This window comes from Dryas octopetala, chromosome 3 (assembly GCF_963921425.1).
Source record: "Dryas octopetala chromosome 3, drDryOcto1.1, whole genome shotgun sequence".
Lineage (NCBI taxonomy): Eukaryota > Viridiplantae > Streptophyta > Magnoliopsida > Rosales > Rosaceae > Dryas > Dryas octopetala.
Window position 1 is genome coordinate 6009975 of NC_141368.1, and position 17202 is coordinate 6027176.

A 17202-nucleotide genomic window follows, 5' to 3' on the forward strand; every position below is an offset into this window, starting at 1 on the left:
TGAGTATTTTAATTCGGGTCTAATTTTGATTCTTGCATTTAATAAACACATATTTTATTATTGTTAAAGGAAATTTTCTATTTTCTCTGACATAGTAATATAGTATGTTGAATTTAGAGTAGTGCATTTAATAAACATATATCTCAAGTAGTACTTGATCTCCGGTCGAGAAATGCTTAAACACCTTATAAGTATTACTCCATTTGATTCTATCACTATTTAAATGGGTTTTGAGCACTTATTGATAGAAGCTCGAGTATTACTTGACGGTTAAATTTATAAATTCTTAATAAAAACGGCTAAATTTTTTAAATGAAATAAATTATGGATAGTTTTTTATATTTTTCTACCATAAAAACAAAAAAGGGATATATATATATACAGGTTCCTTCTGTTGAGGTATACCTCAACTTATTTATGTTGAGGTATGACCTTGTTGGGGCCCACACGAGTCGTTTTGTGTCGATCCGAACCGTTCGCAAGGATCATCTTCATTGATAGATCATCCTTGCAAAAAATTAGCCAAATCGGAAATCATTTGCCTATCTAACTTTGATAAAACAAATGGACGGTTTCATCGAAAATATTTGGTTCGTCCATTTATTTGATCAAAGTTAGATAGGCAAATGATTTCCGATTTGGCTAATTTTTTGCAAGGATGATCTATCTACGGAGATGTAAAAATTGAACGGTTCGGATCGACACAAAACGACTCGTGTGGGCCCCAACAGGGTATACCTCAACATAAATAAGTTGAGGTATACCTCAACAGAAGAAGCCTGTATATATATATAATGCTATCAAATTATAAATATATAGATCATTGACATGCTCACCGTCAATTATCTGACAGGAAAATATTTCCCGGCCAATTGTTACATGTGGTTCCTAATGTCATGGATTAAGATCATTTTATAGATGTATATAATTTGTACATCTAATTTTGTGCCAATAGATAGCATTAATTATTCTTTCAAATTCATTTATCAATTTGGTTTGATACATATCGGGAGATGATTTTCAAACTCTAATTTTCTCCACATGCATTTCCTTTCTTTTTTATATTTTTTTATTAGTTGAAGTCTCAAGTTTACCCTTATACTTTTTCTTCCTAAACGACTTCATCTTCTTCTCAAAAGTCTTCATTTTCGTCCTCTGCCTCTTTCTTAACTCACCAAAGAACTTGGCAGCCGTAATTTCTTGAGCATACAAATAAAAGCCAGCAAATGAATACTGTAACTTATTGTGGGGCATATTGCATAAGTACTGTTATGTAATCATTGTAATGCTCCCACTTCAACTAATAAAATTGTGCAACGAGTTTGGTGGGAATGACTGAGATAATAGGATTAAATTGGGAGGCTTTTGAGATGGTGCTTGCTAGCTAGTAGCGAATCAATGAAGCATTACGTGTAAATGAATTGTTTTGTAAAGAAGATGTTGTTTAGGAATAAATGTATAAGGGTAAATATGAGACTTCAATTAATAAAAATATATTTAAAAAAAGGAGAGGATCGTGAAAATAAAGAAAAGTGAAGTGTAAAAATTGTCTCCCTATATATATTTATATACGATGAGATCATGCATCGATCCTTGTATACTGCAACAATGCAACTTGTCTTGGTCACCTTTTTCGGAAGCATATGATTAATTATATGAATAAGATTTGTTTATAGTCAGTGGTATGCGTAGGGCAATGTGGGGTTGCCCTTTGAGCTAAAGCAAGCACTAATTCAATGACTTTGGGTTAGTTTTCCTGTCCATTCGAGAACACTAGCAGATAAGAAGGAAATTAAGATTATATCCTTGGCAAGTGGATTGTACGTACGTACTGATCATATATTTACATTATTTACCACAATTATGAAATTAATTTAGTAGTTTTGATGTATGATATTTGCAGGTCAGTTTGTCAATAATAATTCAATATGAATCATCCTATTATTATCTGGGGTTTTTTTTATGTCAATCATCTGTGAGTCGGTTACACTGTAGTCGGCGGGATTGAGCCTTTGATTAGTCACGTGGATCATGATTTTAATAGGCACTAGCTGCCTTCCTTTATTTTGGGCCGACGTGCAACTATGTGACCCTTCTAGAGGAAAAAAAAAAACGTGTAAAAAAAAAAAAATCAACGCGGTTGTAGTGAGGACGCATTTATCGACGTGGATCTGATGTGTATCCTCAGTCCAACAGATAACAAATGACCAATTCATTTTCGGAAGGTAAACAAAAATTGATTGAAAATTGGATAAATATTTTTAAATTTTATTTTAGGACGTGTGCTGTTATTTGCACACTCAATTTTCTCTCACTAGACACTCCTCTTACTTAATTTGAGCCATTTAAATCAAGTTTTGGAGGTTTTAAAATAATAATTCAATTTTATTATCAAAATACAGAAAAAAGAAATCAATTTTAGTTCAAAAGAATCTGATGCCCTTATCAGGGGGAAAATAAAACCATTGCTCCAGCTTGGATTTTGTTTTTCCCTTTTTGGAAAAACATTTATTGCTTCTTTTTTGGACAAAACTAACTTGCTATTATTTCAAAATGTCATATGCTATTATTTCACTTATCTTCATTCCTTAGATAAATAATAAATAATGATATAATTGAAAAACTGACATTTTTCATTTCCAATTCATGCACAAACCAAATATGGAAATGAAAATAAAAAGGTAATTCATTATTTACTTTCTTAGGATTAACAAATACAGGAAATAGAATTTCACATTTCATTCTCCCCGAAAAATGTAAAAGAATTGATTTCCCGATAAATCAATTTTGTGAACCAAATGGACCCTAAAGGACAACTCATATTGTTTGAAAAAAAAAAAAAACTCTCTTTACACTCCCCAAACCCAACACTCCTAAACCTCAACCCCAACCTTTGAGACACACCCCCTCCTCTTATAATCTCATTTCTTTGATGAATGGAGCTTTCACTCGTCCCTTATTCGTCTTCAGATAAGATATGATAGTAAATTTTTTATTTTTTATTTTATTTTTTTTCGTCTACTTTCATTTATGGTCACGATTTGTTCGGTGAACCAGAACCGAATGGTTCTGAAAATTTTGGCATGTACCTACTGAACCACTTGGTATTGGTTCGGCAAACCAGTGCTGAACGACTCACGAACATGTTCACCCCTCAACACGAAATTTCAATCTTAAACCTTAAACACCCACGGTCCAAAAACATCTAAAAAAAAGTGTTGGGATGGATTAAACAATTGAAATTAGATAGAAAAACCTTAGATTTACATTTGAATAAAAAAAATTTAAGGTATATGTTGACGACAGCAAAAGATGGCGGCAAAATACTAGCAAGCTAGGCGTGTGTTGCTAGTAGCAGTTTGGTAGTGTCGAGAGGGTGGGGTGTGTGGTGTTTGAAAGTGTTGGGGGTGGGGTGTGTAGTGTTTGAAAGTGTTGGGTGGGTGTGTAATGAGAAATTTGGTGAGAGGAATGAAATAGGAGTATTTTGGTAATGTGATGGGTGCGTTATGAGAAATTATAAATTATAAATAGTTGGAAAGGTGTATAGTGAGAAAAGGGTGAGTAATGAGATGAAATGAGGTGTGCAAATAATAACACTCTTTAAGATTAATTGATAATTATTATTTTTTATTAAGAGATAGAAAACATGTACATAAATAATAGTACTTAAAAAATTCAGGTACCTACATGAAAACATGTACTATTTGCGTTGTTACTTTGATACTTTAAATTTGTTTTGGTTGATTATTTATCCATGAATCTCATTTCCTTTCACTCTTTTTTTTTTTTTTTTTTTTTTTTCAAAAGTAACATTGATATATGAGCCAATTTCTAACCAAATCCTCTACATAAAGTTTAAATCTTTTTATCTTTTTTCGATTGACATCATTATTTGACCAACAAAGTAATAATACATTGTATATGACAAACTAGCTGATGAAGTGGACAGCTGGGTAGTGCTTGGCTGATGAATATAACCTTGTTTCCATGCATCTATATATATATATATATATATCCAAAAACTATACATGTACATATGGCATTGGCCTGCGTAGTGCATAGTGTGATATGAGCCTGTTAATTATTGGTTGGATCGATCTGTTTCGTGCATAGGTTATCTGTTTCGTGCATAGGAAGATATTCACTGTTAATATCTTCCTCAAGTAGTCTGAGGATCTTCATACTTTCTTTTCTATAGTTATTCGAATTCATCTTTTTTTTTTTTGGCCACGAGTTACTTCATATCTTTAACGAGAATGAGAACAGTCAACATGTATTTTTATTGATCAGTTTTCATTTATAATTTTATATATTATTTAGAATTTAGGGTTAGACACTTAAATTTAAGAGTTAAAAGTCATAAGTTTTTAAAAAATAATTCGACACCTTAAAGTAATTAATTACGTAAAAAATGAAACAAAAAAATTGTGAAAAAAAGTACGAAACCCACACCTTCAATAAATTTACATTGCCGATCAATTGTAGCCCTGCTTTGCACCGCTCCTTGCCGATTAATTTGTCTCTATTCTTATTTTGCTTCACACATATTTGTACTACTAATAATTAAGTAGTTGATGTAACATTTTAAATCTCTAAAATACCCACTATTACAATGTAATTGAAAAACCATTCAACAGTTTTAAAATACTGTTCTCTTCAAAAATCCAAACTTTGCTTGACGTACTAGTCTCTTACTCCTAAACCTACAATGGAGACATTGAACAAAAAATCATGTTGTTGTCTTGGTCAAATAATATGATGAAGATGATGATAGTCAAAGCTAGTAGCACCCTATTAAATTAATAGTTAAACGTCCTCATTCCAAGTAGCTATCGATGGACACTAATGGTTATCTAACTTATCCCTATCTTTTAAATTAAATTTGAGGGGTCGGCATTTTGGACGGATGTGACCTCTAAAGAGTAGATTATCGTAGAACAGAAATAGTAGTACGTCGATATCTAAACCTAGCTATTATCCCTCTTATAAACAGGGAGCATAATAATCTCTTTGATGTGCTACCTTATTGTCATTGTTAGTTGTTGCCATATTGACTAAGTGATATCTATAAATTATAAACATTACAATGATGAATGATGACGAATAATGAGGATAGCTCTAGCTCATAAAGCCCAGTTGGCAATGAAGTGCATCATGAGCGACAATTCTTTTAATATGTCCGAGGCACCATGCCGAACTCGAATAACAATTATATGAAATTTTTCTAGGTTTTATCTATTTTCTTAAAGTTCAATGTATTGCATCGAGCAAAGGATTTTTAGAAATAAAAAAAAGGTTTCTCTTTTTGTGTACCAAGGATGCTAATAAAGAAGGATAAGAAGTTCGAACTCCAATCTAGGTGTTAATATTCTCAACCACATAAGCTTCGTAAAAAATAAGGTTTCTTTTAAAAGAATTCAAACTAATTATTACTTTAGTATTATTTCTCACTATAATATTGAAGAGCTACAAGTTCGAATTCAAATCTTAAAAAAATTGAATTATTTTAATTACAATGACAATAATTGCATAGTTTTATTTGGAATATTCACTGAGACATGCATGCAATCTTGTATGTTAGTCAAATGTCGTTTTAATTAATTTTTTTTTTTCCGGAAAATATCAAACACCCTTATAAGTTATGACTTTGTTTATAGGCCACTAGCTAGTTGGAAAGTTAGTTTAGTAGTGTCATGGGTTGCAAACATGTGGACATTTTGAGAGAGTGAGATTTCCAAAAGCAATATGTTGATGTTGGGCAACTTTGTATCGATTGTATCATTGAATATCATTATTCTTTAGAGAGGTTAGGGGGTTTGGTTTGTATCGTTGTCAATATCTAAGCCTGCATTTCTCTTGGCCAAAAAAAAAAAAAAAAGCCTGCATTTCTAAGTTATATAGATTATGGGCCATATGGCTTCAATCGCATGCCTTCTAAAAGACAATTGTGATCTATTTTCTTCAACTTTAACTTTAAGACATGATAATGATATGAGTTTGTCAACCTTCTACAATATAGCATCTAACATTTGCTGCTATTACAGTAATTAATTTACAGTGAAATATTATTGGCCAAAAAAAATTGCAGTGAAATTTTGTTTTCTTTCACATAGAAATTAGTATCATTTATATAGCTAAATTATTTATAGGCTTATAATTAATAACAGTTTGTTTTGTTTGAGATGGAGCTAACTACGTACATAAGGAGTCGTCAACTCGTCATGTATACAAGCATGCATCTAGCTCCACCTCATGAGATGGGTTGAGATGGGTTAGGGTTGGGCTGCACTAACTTAAAACTTATACTTATATTAGAGAAAATATATTTTCAGATGGACCGGTTTATAGCGCGTGTAGATCTCTCAATAGATCGATTCTTGCATGTATATAGTTGCTTATAACAATGAGAAAGTGAGTGAATTATTTATATTTCAAATAGATTGTTAGTATGTCTGGGATGACATTATATACAACATCTACTTCCTTAATTTAACTTTCAGTTAGATTTATTCTTTCAACCAATTTACTCTACTTTTCTACACCCTAACTCTATCTCTTTTTTTCTTCATTCAAATTCTCATTAAATGCATATACATCACTTGCGCATAACCCTTCTAGAATTGAAGAAATTTTTCCATATGACCTTGAAAAAAACTTATCTATAACAGAGATATGAACTGATTTAGCATCCTATGAGATAAGTTTTATTTTAAAATTGGAGAAAATTTTATATAATGAAGTATAAGAGCATATGTGTCATCATATTATTGGGTTGAGATACTAAATTAGCTACAGTCTTATTACATGGAAGTTTCTCTCATGACCTTAACATCACATGATCGACAATGTGACCGTATCCCAAACCGTATACAAGTTTTCATAGTACCAAACATTTTGGGGCGGCAACCTAGGCCCATTACTTACCCTTTTCTTTGTTCGTTCCATATCACTAAAATCCGTGGGCTTTTGTGTGGGCCAGGCAGAGCACAGCGACCAACTGAGATGTAACTGGGCTTCATTAAAATTGGGCCATAATAGGTCTTGTTATTTTCTAACACCCAAATCAGCATAGCCCAAAATCCTACCCAACATAGTATATCAGGCCTGGCTATATATACATCTCTCCTAAACCCATGAGCTCTCATAGTTAGGGTTTCATTTTCCCGTGAAAGGTGAAAGAGCCGCCGTTGCAGAACACTCAGAGACGCAGCAATGGGTACTTCCAAATCCTCTATTTGATTGTCTTTTATACAAAAAAAAATCATCTAATTTGCTAATGTTTGTTGTGGTTTGGAAAATGTTGCAGCGAGAATCAAGGTACACGAGCTGAGGCAGAAATCAAAGGTCGAGCTTCTGAACCAGCTCAAGGATCTCAAGGCAGAGCTCGCCCTCCTCCGTGTAGCCAAGGTCACCGGTGGAGCACCCAACAAGCTCTCCAAAATGTACAAACCAAAACCCTGTTTTTTAATTTTTGTGTTTTTGTATTCTTTGTTTTCCGAAAACAGTGGTAGTTGTTCTTGTTTTTTATTTTTCTGTGTTTATGTTTGCAGCAAGGTGGTGCGGTTGTCAATAGCCCAGGTGTTGACGGTGATATCGCAGAAGCAGAAGGCAGCTCTAAGAGAAGTTTACAAGAACAAGAAGTTTTTACCGCTTGATCTGCGTCCCAAGAAGACCAGGGCCATCCGTCGAAGGCTCACCAAGCACCAGGTACTCATTTTTTGATTGCTCTTGTTAACATCTGTGAGACTGTCAAATTCAAATGGTTAGCCTTTTCTTTAATGGCACTTGATTCATTTGTTTGTTATAGTTCAGGTAAGACTGTTGCACATGAGAAAACTACAGCCACCACAAATTATGGACTATTATAGTATATGTGCATATTTAATTAATCAGTATTGGATTCAAGCAAATTTCAATCAAAAACTAGAGTTCCCAATTCATTGTTTCTACAGTGGGTTTGTCTGTGTGTGTATTTAGTTTGTCAGCATTGGATCAAGTAAATTTCAGTGAAAAGCTAGAGTGCCCAGTTCATTGTTTCTGTAGTTGGTTTGTATTTGGGTGTGATTTTGTTATGCTATTGTTTGCACAGGCGTCCTTGAAGACTGAGCGGGAGAAGAAGAAGGAGATGTATTATCCCTTGAGGAAGTATGCCATCAAGGCATAGGAGGTTGGATTGGTTATGTTAGCTTATCTTATTACCTTTCTGTAATAGAACCCTCTGATCACAAGTTTTGGCTTTAAATTTGATTATGTTATTAGACTTGAGTTTGTGGTGTTTACTTAGTACTTCTTTAGGTTGGGGGCATGTCTCACCCAAACCGAATTGATTTTGTTTTGGGTGCAATCATAGTTAAGATTTCTGTTCAGTTTTGATAAATTCCTTGAGCTATATTCTCTTATTTTGCTTAAAATCCTAAAGCATTTGGTCTTTTTTTGTTTTTACATTGATATTGGTTTTTGTAATCTTTTTAAGAACACTACGCTGTCTGCTTGTTTTCTTTTGGGTTTATTTGGCATCAGAGTGTTCCAATGGGATACGTCTTTGGTCCATTGTTGGACCTGAACTAAATCTCTTCTAGTCAATGGTTAATTAATTCTAAAGTAATTCCAATGCTGTTTTTATATTAGGTTAGTTTGTATTATCTTTAGTTTAGTACGTTCTTTTTTGTGTTGAAATTATTATAAGTTTGACAAATGCTTCAAGCATAGCTTAGTTTTTGTAGATAGCATGATTACTAAGGACTGGTGTCTAGTGATGAAATTGCAGATTCTATCTAAGTTCAAGTTGTAAATTACCGAGAGAAGTGTAGGGTTATGGTCTGATCTTAAATTCGGTAATTATTTTAGTTCTGATAAAAGTTCTTGGTTTTTCATAGTATCTCTCCTCCCTTCTCTCTCTTTACTTGGTTATGTAATTCTAGTGTCGGAAACAACTAATGTTATTGTATCAAAGCCTAAGCATATAAACTTGGCTCTTGCTCTCTGCTGCTGTTAAGAAATTTGGCCTAGCAGCCAATGGCCTTGGTTTTGAACTTTTTAAGGGAGAGGAATATTCACAAGTTTAGAAATGAATATCTCTCCCCCTGGCTATTGCTCTTTTCAGGCCATTTTTACCATCAGATGTTGGTACATGGATTGTCCCCAGCTCTGTTATCCAACAGTTTGACACCCCTGAGACTTAGCTTGCTGCTTTGTATGCCTTCCCCCGACAGTTTTTTCGGTTTCTGGGGTTCTTGTTTCTTTGGGCTTATAATCTTGTGGGATTTCTGTTAGGCTTTGTCTTGTGTTGGGTTTGGATTTTGGGTGGGTGTGTTCCTTTAATCCATTCTGATCAAGATTATTTACCTAAAGAAAGAACCTTGCCAAACAGACGCCTCGAGGAAGATGTGCGACCCCAAAAAATAATTGCTAATTGTCAATGATAGCATCTTAATTTAAAAGAACGCAAGCTTGTCAAAGAAGATTGACATATATCTCTATGAACTTGATTTGTTTAACGTCTTGCTTTTTGAAACCCACAATTTCATAGCTTTTAATTTTTTTTCGGTTGGTCGAGTCTTAAATCTTGACTCGTTACTCAATCCATTTTCACAATTCCACAGTCAGCTAGTTTATAACTAATCTCCAAGAACTAATTTATTTTTTTATTTGGGCGAACATTTCCAAGAACTATATTCCTTGCTTCCCAAGTCAAAGGATTTGGTGTTATTTTCCCCCATAACCTTTCCTTGCTTACGTTTTTTAATATTCACAATTCCACATGCTGGATTTTGCCTTCCATAAAATTTATGTTTTCCTAAACAATTAACAAATAGTGAAATTGGTCATTCAATGACAACGCTTTTTTCCTTTAATGACCTGGACCTGTCATCCTTTTATTTTGGAATTAGTCCAATAAATATCTGATATTAGGTAGTTTGAGTTGTTTATTAAATCAGTTTTCAATCTTTTTCATCTACAAGACTTTAACCTTCTTATTTTTTTGTTTGACCGTATGTGTAGCCACACTCTGACACTCATATATTCATAACCCTTATATTTGTGATTCATGATTAAATTGAGATGTGTAAAAATTAAAATTAAACTAACATGTGTACTGAAAAAAAATTCAAATAATCCAAATCCTTGTTACTATTATTGAACTTCTGTGGAGCCAAGCTTCATAATACTCTCACAAGCAACTTGACTGATTCGCAACCATAGAATTAGTCTACTCCTTGTAATTAAGTATATCTAGTTACAATATAAATTCAAATAGTCAACCATATATGACATTTAAAATAGCAACCACTTTTGACATTTTCTTCTCTTCGACTTGTTCATTACTTGAGATTCAGGGGTTGATCAGCAACATATCACGGTCTACTCTTTCTGGTGCTCCATATTTATTTTCGTTGGTTGTTCGAACATCTAATGCCTGCTTGAACCTTGAACACTACCTACTATTTCAAGATTCGAATTGTTATAAAATCAAAAGACATAATACCTTTTCGTACTTCTAACCGTTAAATTTTGTATTTATATAGATATGTATATAGCCCCATTCAATAATAGAAACAGTACACATTGTTATTATTTTGAGTTCGACCGACATTGAACTAAAACATTAACAAATATTAAGCAACAATGTACAAACAACAATATTAAGCATCATCATCAAATATTATTTTTGTTAATTAGCATTCTTCTTCGGTTCATATTAGAAGACCACGAAGGTAGGAGACAGCTTTGCCATCCAAGCTTATGTACAAACAATGTTGTCTTAGAGTTTATAATTAGCAGTATAATTTTAGATATAATTAAGCACAATATTAACATATAAAATCCATTACTAATAATTAATAGACTTTGTTGTTGTTTTCTTTTTAATGCTACTTGCTAGCTAGTAGACAATCAGCATCAGTTAATCCGCTTGGTGCTAAATCTTTATTGCTCAATTCATAAAAAATCTAAAATGATTGTGACAACCGAGAGTCTGATGAGACTACGAGTTTTTTGATAATTTTGAATGAAACAATGCAAAAACTTCTTGACCAAGCCAAAGAATGAAATAGATCTTCCCTGACCAATTAATTTTGATAATTAACTGATAAGCAAGCTTAATTAATATTTCTCATTCCTAGTGTTAATGAATTTCTAAATAAAACATTATACCAGATCAACATAATCAGTCAAAATCCACCTTCCTCAAATGGGAACTAACAGCTCTCCTGTATAGAACCTCTCCAAAACCATAAAACCATAACCATGAAAAATAAGTGGTAAGCACTACCTCTCTCTCTCTCTCTCTCTCTCTCTCTCTCTCTCTCTCTCTCTCTCTCTCTCTCTCTCTTTCTCAAAAATCAAAGAGAGAATTAGAGCCTCATCTTTAAGCTTCCAGTTGAACTCTTCTACCCCACCTCCATTTTAAGAGTTTCACAGTTCACACCCTTGGAGGCTCAAATATGTTAGTTTCAAAGACCCCAAAGAGTAGTGCTACTACACTCACACCAAGAAAAGGAATGTTAAGCCTCTTCTTCTCATCTACCAAAACTCTATCTTCTTCCTCTTATTCACTTTCAAGCTCTTGCACTGGTCCAACTCCTATCTCGACCTACTCTCTATCAATGATGGAAGAAAACATAGAAAATGCGGAATCCATCATCACCAAATGGGATCCAAATTCCTCCTCATACACCAAATGCACATCCATCTTCCAGCATAGCAGAAAAGAAGCCAAAGAGCTTCTCAAATCCGTAAAGGACTTGCGTATTGCTATGGATACTCTAGTTGGTGAAAGGTCCAAATCCAGAAAGCTTGTACTTGCTCAAAAGCTAATGCAAACAGCCATGAAAAGGCTTGAAAAAGAGTTTTACCTGATATTGTCTGCAAACAATGATCACCTTGGCCCAGAATCAGTTTCAAGTCGATCCTCAGGCAGATCAGGCAAACTTGATGATGACGAGGAGGCTGGAGAAGAAGATGAGTTGGAAATTGTTGGTGAGTCAAGTACAGAGGTTGAGAGAGTCTCTGCACTCGCCATGTCAGATTTGAAGTCAATAGCTGATTGCATGATCAGTTCTGGCTATGGTCAAGAGTGCGTAAAGATATACAAACTTAGCCGAAAGTCAATAGTGGATGAGGGATTGTACCACCTCGGAATCCGACAGTTCAAAGCTTCTCAAATTCAGAAAATGGATTCGGAAGCACTAGAATATATAATCAAGAACTGGATTCAGGCAGTAAAGATTGCTGTAAAAACACTATTTCAAGGGGAGAAAATTCTATGTGATCATGTGTTTTCAGCATCTGAGAAATTCAGAGAGTCATGCTTCTATGAGATAATCAAAGAAGGAGCAACCAACCTGTTCAGATTTCTTGAACTTATTGTGAAGAACAAGAAAGCCCCAGAAAGAATTTTATGGCTAATGGAACCCTATGAAGCAGTCTCTGATCTTTGGCTGGAGATTGAATCAATATTCAACTCTGAATCAACCTCAGCTATAAAACTACAAGTTCTTTCATCATGGCTCAAACTTTCAGATTCTGTCCGACCTATGCTTTCGGATTTCGAATCAACCATTCTAAAGGACTCCTCAAAAATTCTAATCTTTGGGGGTGGGATTCACCCACTGACCCAAGCAGTGATGAACTATGTATCTTCACTAGCAGATTACAATGGAATTCTCTCTGATATTCTTGCTGACTATCCACCACCAGGGAATTCACCATCACAAGAAACTTACTTCAAGAGCCCAGTTTCAGATGATGGTTCAACTCCAGCAGCTTCACTCCACTTAGCTTGGCTCATTTTAGTTCTTTTGTGCAAGCTTGACAGCAAAGCTGAGCGTTACAAAGATGTGGCTTTGTCATATCTCTTCCTTGCCAACAATCTTCACTTCATTGTTGAGAAGGTGCAAGATACACCCAACTTGAAACTGCTCCTGGGTGAAGAGTGGGCGTCTCAACATATGAAGAAGGTTAAACTATATGCTTCATACTACGAATCCTCCGCTTGGACAAAGGTGTTGTCATCATTACCAGAGAAGCCATTAGAAATATCTCCTGACATGGCAAAGGAGTGCTTTAGGAGGTTCAACACAGCTTTTGAAGAGGCATATAGGAAACAGACATCGTGGATTGTAGAGGATGGGAAGTTGAGGGATGACTTGAAGGTGTCAATAGCACAAAAACTTGTACCATCATATCAAGAATTTTACGACACATACTTCACAATGCTGAGTGGGCAGAAAAATTTGGAGTTGTTTGTAAGATTTTCACCAGATGACCTGGGGAATTACTTGTCAGATTTGTTCCATGGGACTTCCACCTCAGTACGTTAGTTCTACAGCATCATCTACATTGTTGCCTTCGCGGATATGCATCCCCCTCTAAACTGATGTAATGCTATATATTACAATACAAACTGTACTCTTTTGATGACTGGTGCGCGCATAAAATAGTGTGAGAATAAGAACTGGCAACTTTCTCAAGCTTCAAGTTATTTGTATGATTAGAATATAGAGAAACATCCAGTCAAGTATGTAAAAATGAATGACTATCATTTGACAATTAATGCTTTTCTTTCAAATTCACTTAGTAAATGCCACCCTGTTGCATGCTTCAGATCAACTTGGAAGTTCACCAAACTTAATTTAAACTGAATTAATGACGATCATATAAAAGATGTCTATGTGATAATATTAAATAAAACTGATGAGGTTATGTTAACACAAAGTCAAACAATTGCAAATTATAAAGGTGTTATAAACCTGCATTATTATTAATAAGAAGCAAAAACAAATGCATCAATTTGGAGTATGGAATCCAGCCAATTTGGTCCCTCCTCCAGCCATGTGAGACACACCAAACTTGGCTGTTTTCAGTGTCATCAGTTTCACCATCAGATGTTGGCTAAGTTTAGTACTGATTGTCCCCAGCTTGGCTGTCCAGAAGTGGAACATCTCTGAGACTCTGAGACTTTAGTGCTTGCAGCATTGTATGTCTACCTGACCGTTTTTTCTGTTTCCCTGGTTTTTGTTTATTTGGGTGCTTAGGCCTTACAGTCTCTTTGTGGGTTTCTGTTAGGCTTTGTCTTTGTGTTGGGCTTATTTTGGGCCTTTTGGATGTTGGGTGGGGGTGGTCCACATTATTTCTTGTTCCTTCCTGTTCCTTCCCTAAAAAAGAAAACCTTCGGGTCTGACTAACATAAGCGTTGAACCATGGTGCCTCCTTCCCATTGGTTATCGATGATCAACCTAAATGAAGAAGAACACAAGATTTCTAAGCACATTGACATGTATATATATGAACTATTTGATCGAATTAATACTAGAGAATTAGAAACAACCCCAATATTTTTATTATCAAATTAATCTGACAGTGATGTTGTATTTATTGATTCATATTGGATTTATAAGCCTAGCTAGGCATATGAGACATTTTCAAATCCAATTCAAATTACCATCCAGTCTACTTTCAAAAGGGTACAATACAAACGACTGAACGAGTTGAACCAAGTTGAGCATCATGCCATCATGGTACTCACTTCTCAGGTTTCATTCGACTTAAGGGTGTGTATGTCAAGCCTGAGCAAGTTGGCAAGTTGCAGATATGCATTATCACTCCCTCTAATTTGAGTGGGGAAGCTAGCTCCGACCATTTATGCTTTACACTCCGTACGTCATGGACTCATGCGTTGCTTTCCTATTGAATGGTTGCCCACTGCCTACCTATAATCTTAATGAACACCAACTATTTGTAGTTATATTTCCTTTTCATTAATGATTATAATTAAGCATCATTATTTCATCTTCATCTATTAATAAGAGATTGATGGGTGCAGGGTACCAAACAAAGATCACAATTGTTGAAGTTTTGCATGCAACTCATTTTACACTTCATATTTCTAAGTTGTAACCCTCTCTCTGTCTCTCTCTGAGCTAGCTAAGGCCATGGAGGTGTTCACGGCAATGTGTCTACTGGCTCTTTTCTTTGCTTTCTCCCGCCTCTGCAAGTGGGTTCTCAAAAGGAGAGACCAGTCCTGCTATCTGCTGGCCTATGAGTGCTACAAGGCCACAGAAGGTTCCTCCTAAAAACCATGGTCAATTCGGGTATTGGTGAAGAAACTTCTTGCCCAAGAAACATCATTGAAGGCAGAGAAAATTGTTCGACCTTAGCAGATGCATTTTCGGAGATGGATGATATCATCTTCGACACGCTTGACAACCTTTTCACGAGGACTAAAGCAATTATTTCTCCGTCACAAATCGACATTCTTGTGGTGAATGTGTCCATGTTCTCCCCTGCACCCTCTCTAACAGCTCGGATAGTAAACCGCTACAAGATGAGGCAGGACATCAAGACCTTCAACCTCTCCGGAATGGGCTGCAGTGCGAGCCTGATTTCCATTGATGTGGTGCAGAACTTGTTCAAAACCTACAAGAATGCAAATGCCATTGTTGTGAGCACGGAATCCATGGGTCCCAACTGGTACTGTGGCAAAGAAAAGTCCATGTGTTCACCGTCTCTTTCGCACGGGAGGGTGTTCGATGCTGTTCACAAACAACAGAGGCCTACAGCACGAGGCCATGTTGAAATTGAAGTGTTTGGTACGAACCCATATTGGCTCGAAAGAGGAGGCTTATGAATGTTGCATACAGCTAGAAGATGAGAAGGGATATCTGGGTTTTCGCCTTACCAAATACCTCGTAAAAGCAGCAACTCTGGCTTTCACTACGAACCTCCGAGTTCTGGTCCCAAAAGTGCTTCCACTGAGAGAAATACTTAGGTACCTGGTGGGCTCTAGGCTTCAGAACAGAAGTGGGTTGAATCTCAAGGCTGGAATAGAGCACTTCTGTATTCACCCTGGTGGAAGAGCAATCATAGATGGGATTGGTAATTAAGAGCCTATTGCTAAGTGAATATGATCTTGAGCCATCTAGAATGGCACTTCACAGATTTGGCAACACATCAGCTGCTGGCGTTTGGTATGCTTTGGGGTACATGGAGGCCAAAAGGAGACTTAGGAAGGGCGATACGATTCTGATGAGTGGCTTTGGAGCTGGTTTTAAGTGCAGCAACGTTGTTTGGGAGGTACTGAAGGACTTGGATGATGCCAATGTTTGGAAAGAGTGCATAGATTGTTACCCTCCTAATACACTAGTCAATCCTTTCATGGAGAAGTTTAGTTGGATCAATGATGAGTATCTAAGCTTTGTTAGGCTTGATGATGTACTACAATTAATGAGCTCAGCACTAAATGGAATGGGCTGAGGGGTCAGTACGTACATTATGAATATACATTCATAATGTAAAGTACATTCCGTAATAAAGTTTAGATACATTATCAACATACATCCATTAATGCATTATGAACTTAGGTCATTTGTCGGATGTATTTAATAGGATAAACCTATTAATAAGACCCTTAATTTGTAGCCTTAAGGGGCATTCAGATTTTTCAATCAATCTGATCATTATTTCAGATTCCCTACTAGAGATTATTCTCTACGTACGTTCCCTATATTTCTCTGTGAGGAATTTAGGGTTATTTTACTGCTTCCGTTGCACTACTTGATTTTTCCCGATCATTTGTTTAATCTTAGCTATTAAGTATTTTCGATCTTTTTCCTCACTTGCATGTTGCATTGTTTAAGATTTTAATAAATTTAATGATTGTTTGAAGTTGCTCACTTAAAGCTAGGGTACGTACTATTTTCTTTCATCAACAAACAATGTATCTGTTTTTTTTATTTACACGAATCCAGAGCAGGCCAGTGTTTCTATCTACATGACTTTAATTATAAAGACTTCGTAGTGTAATTGTTGTAAAGATGTACTTTCCCTTCAAAAAACACGAGGTTTTCTTTGCCTTGTCCCATAAAAGAACAAAGAAGAATAGTCTTGTAACTCTTGTTATGTTGCACAAAGCAGCATCTGGTGCCAATTAACTAATTAAGTACGTGAAGAAGAAACCATCGATTAGTATCCACATTTATATATCCTGTAATATGCAAAAGGGCAATGCTAGAGTGCCCTAATAGGGCACGTGCGGCATGAAATTTTCATGTCAATTAAATTATTTAATACATCTAATAATATATTTGCCACATAAGCTTTTAAAAAGACTAATATAACCTCGTTTAAAATTCTACAAAACAGTAATTAAATTACAAAAATAAAAAGATTTCAAAAAAGTTTCACAACAAAATTAAAACCTCT

At 35.3% G+C, this 17202-nt stretch overlaps 2 protein-coding genes and 1 pseudogene across 2 annotated transcripts; all 3 read left to right on the forward strand.

Annotated features, from left to right (window-relative positions):
* The first annotated feature begins 7124 nt into the window (after positions 1-7124).
* Positions 7125-8428, forward strand: LOC147290117 (large ribosomal subunit protein uL29). Its single transcript, XM_086235034.1, has 4 exons — positions 7125-7216; positions 7307-7442; positions 7551-7707; positions 8090-8428. Exons 1-4 carry the CDS (start codon positions 7213-7215, stop codon positions 8162-8164), a joined length of 372 nt encoding a protein of 123 aa, XP_086091160.1. The 5' UTR covers positions 7125-7212; the 3' UTR covers positions 8165-8428.
* Positions 8429-11444: 3016 nt separating this feature from the next.
* LOC147290118 (exocyst complex component EXO70H1-like) lies at positions 11445-13374 on the forward strand. The gene is given in 2 exon segments (XM_086235033.1): positions 11445-13313; positions 13315-13374. Coding segments are annotated over 2 exon segments (1929 nt in total).
* A 1559-nt stretch (positions 13375-14933) lies between these two features.
* On the forward strand, positions 14934-16192 carry LOC147290119 (3-ketoacyl-CoA synthase 19 pseudogene; annotated as a pseudogene).
* Positions 16193-17202: the final 1010 nt, after the last annotated feature.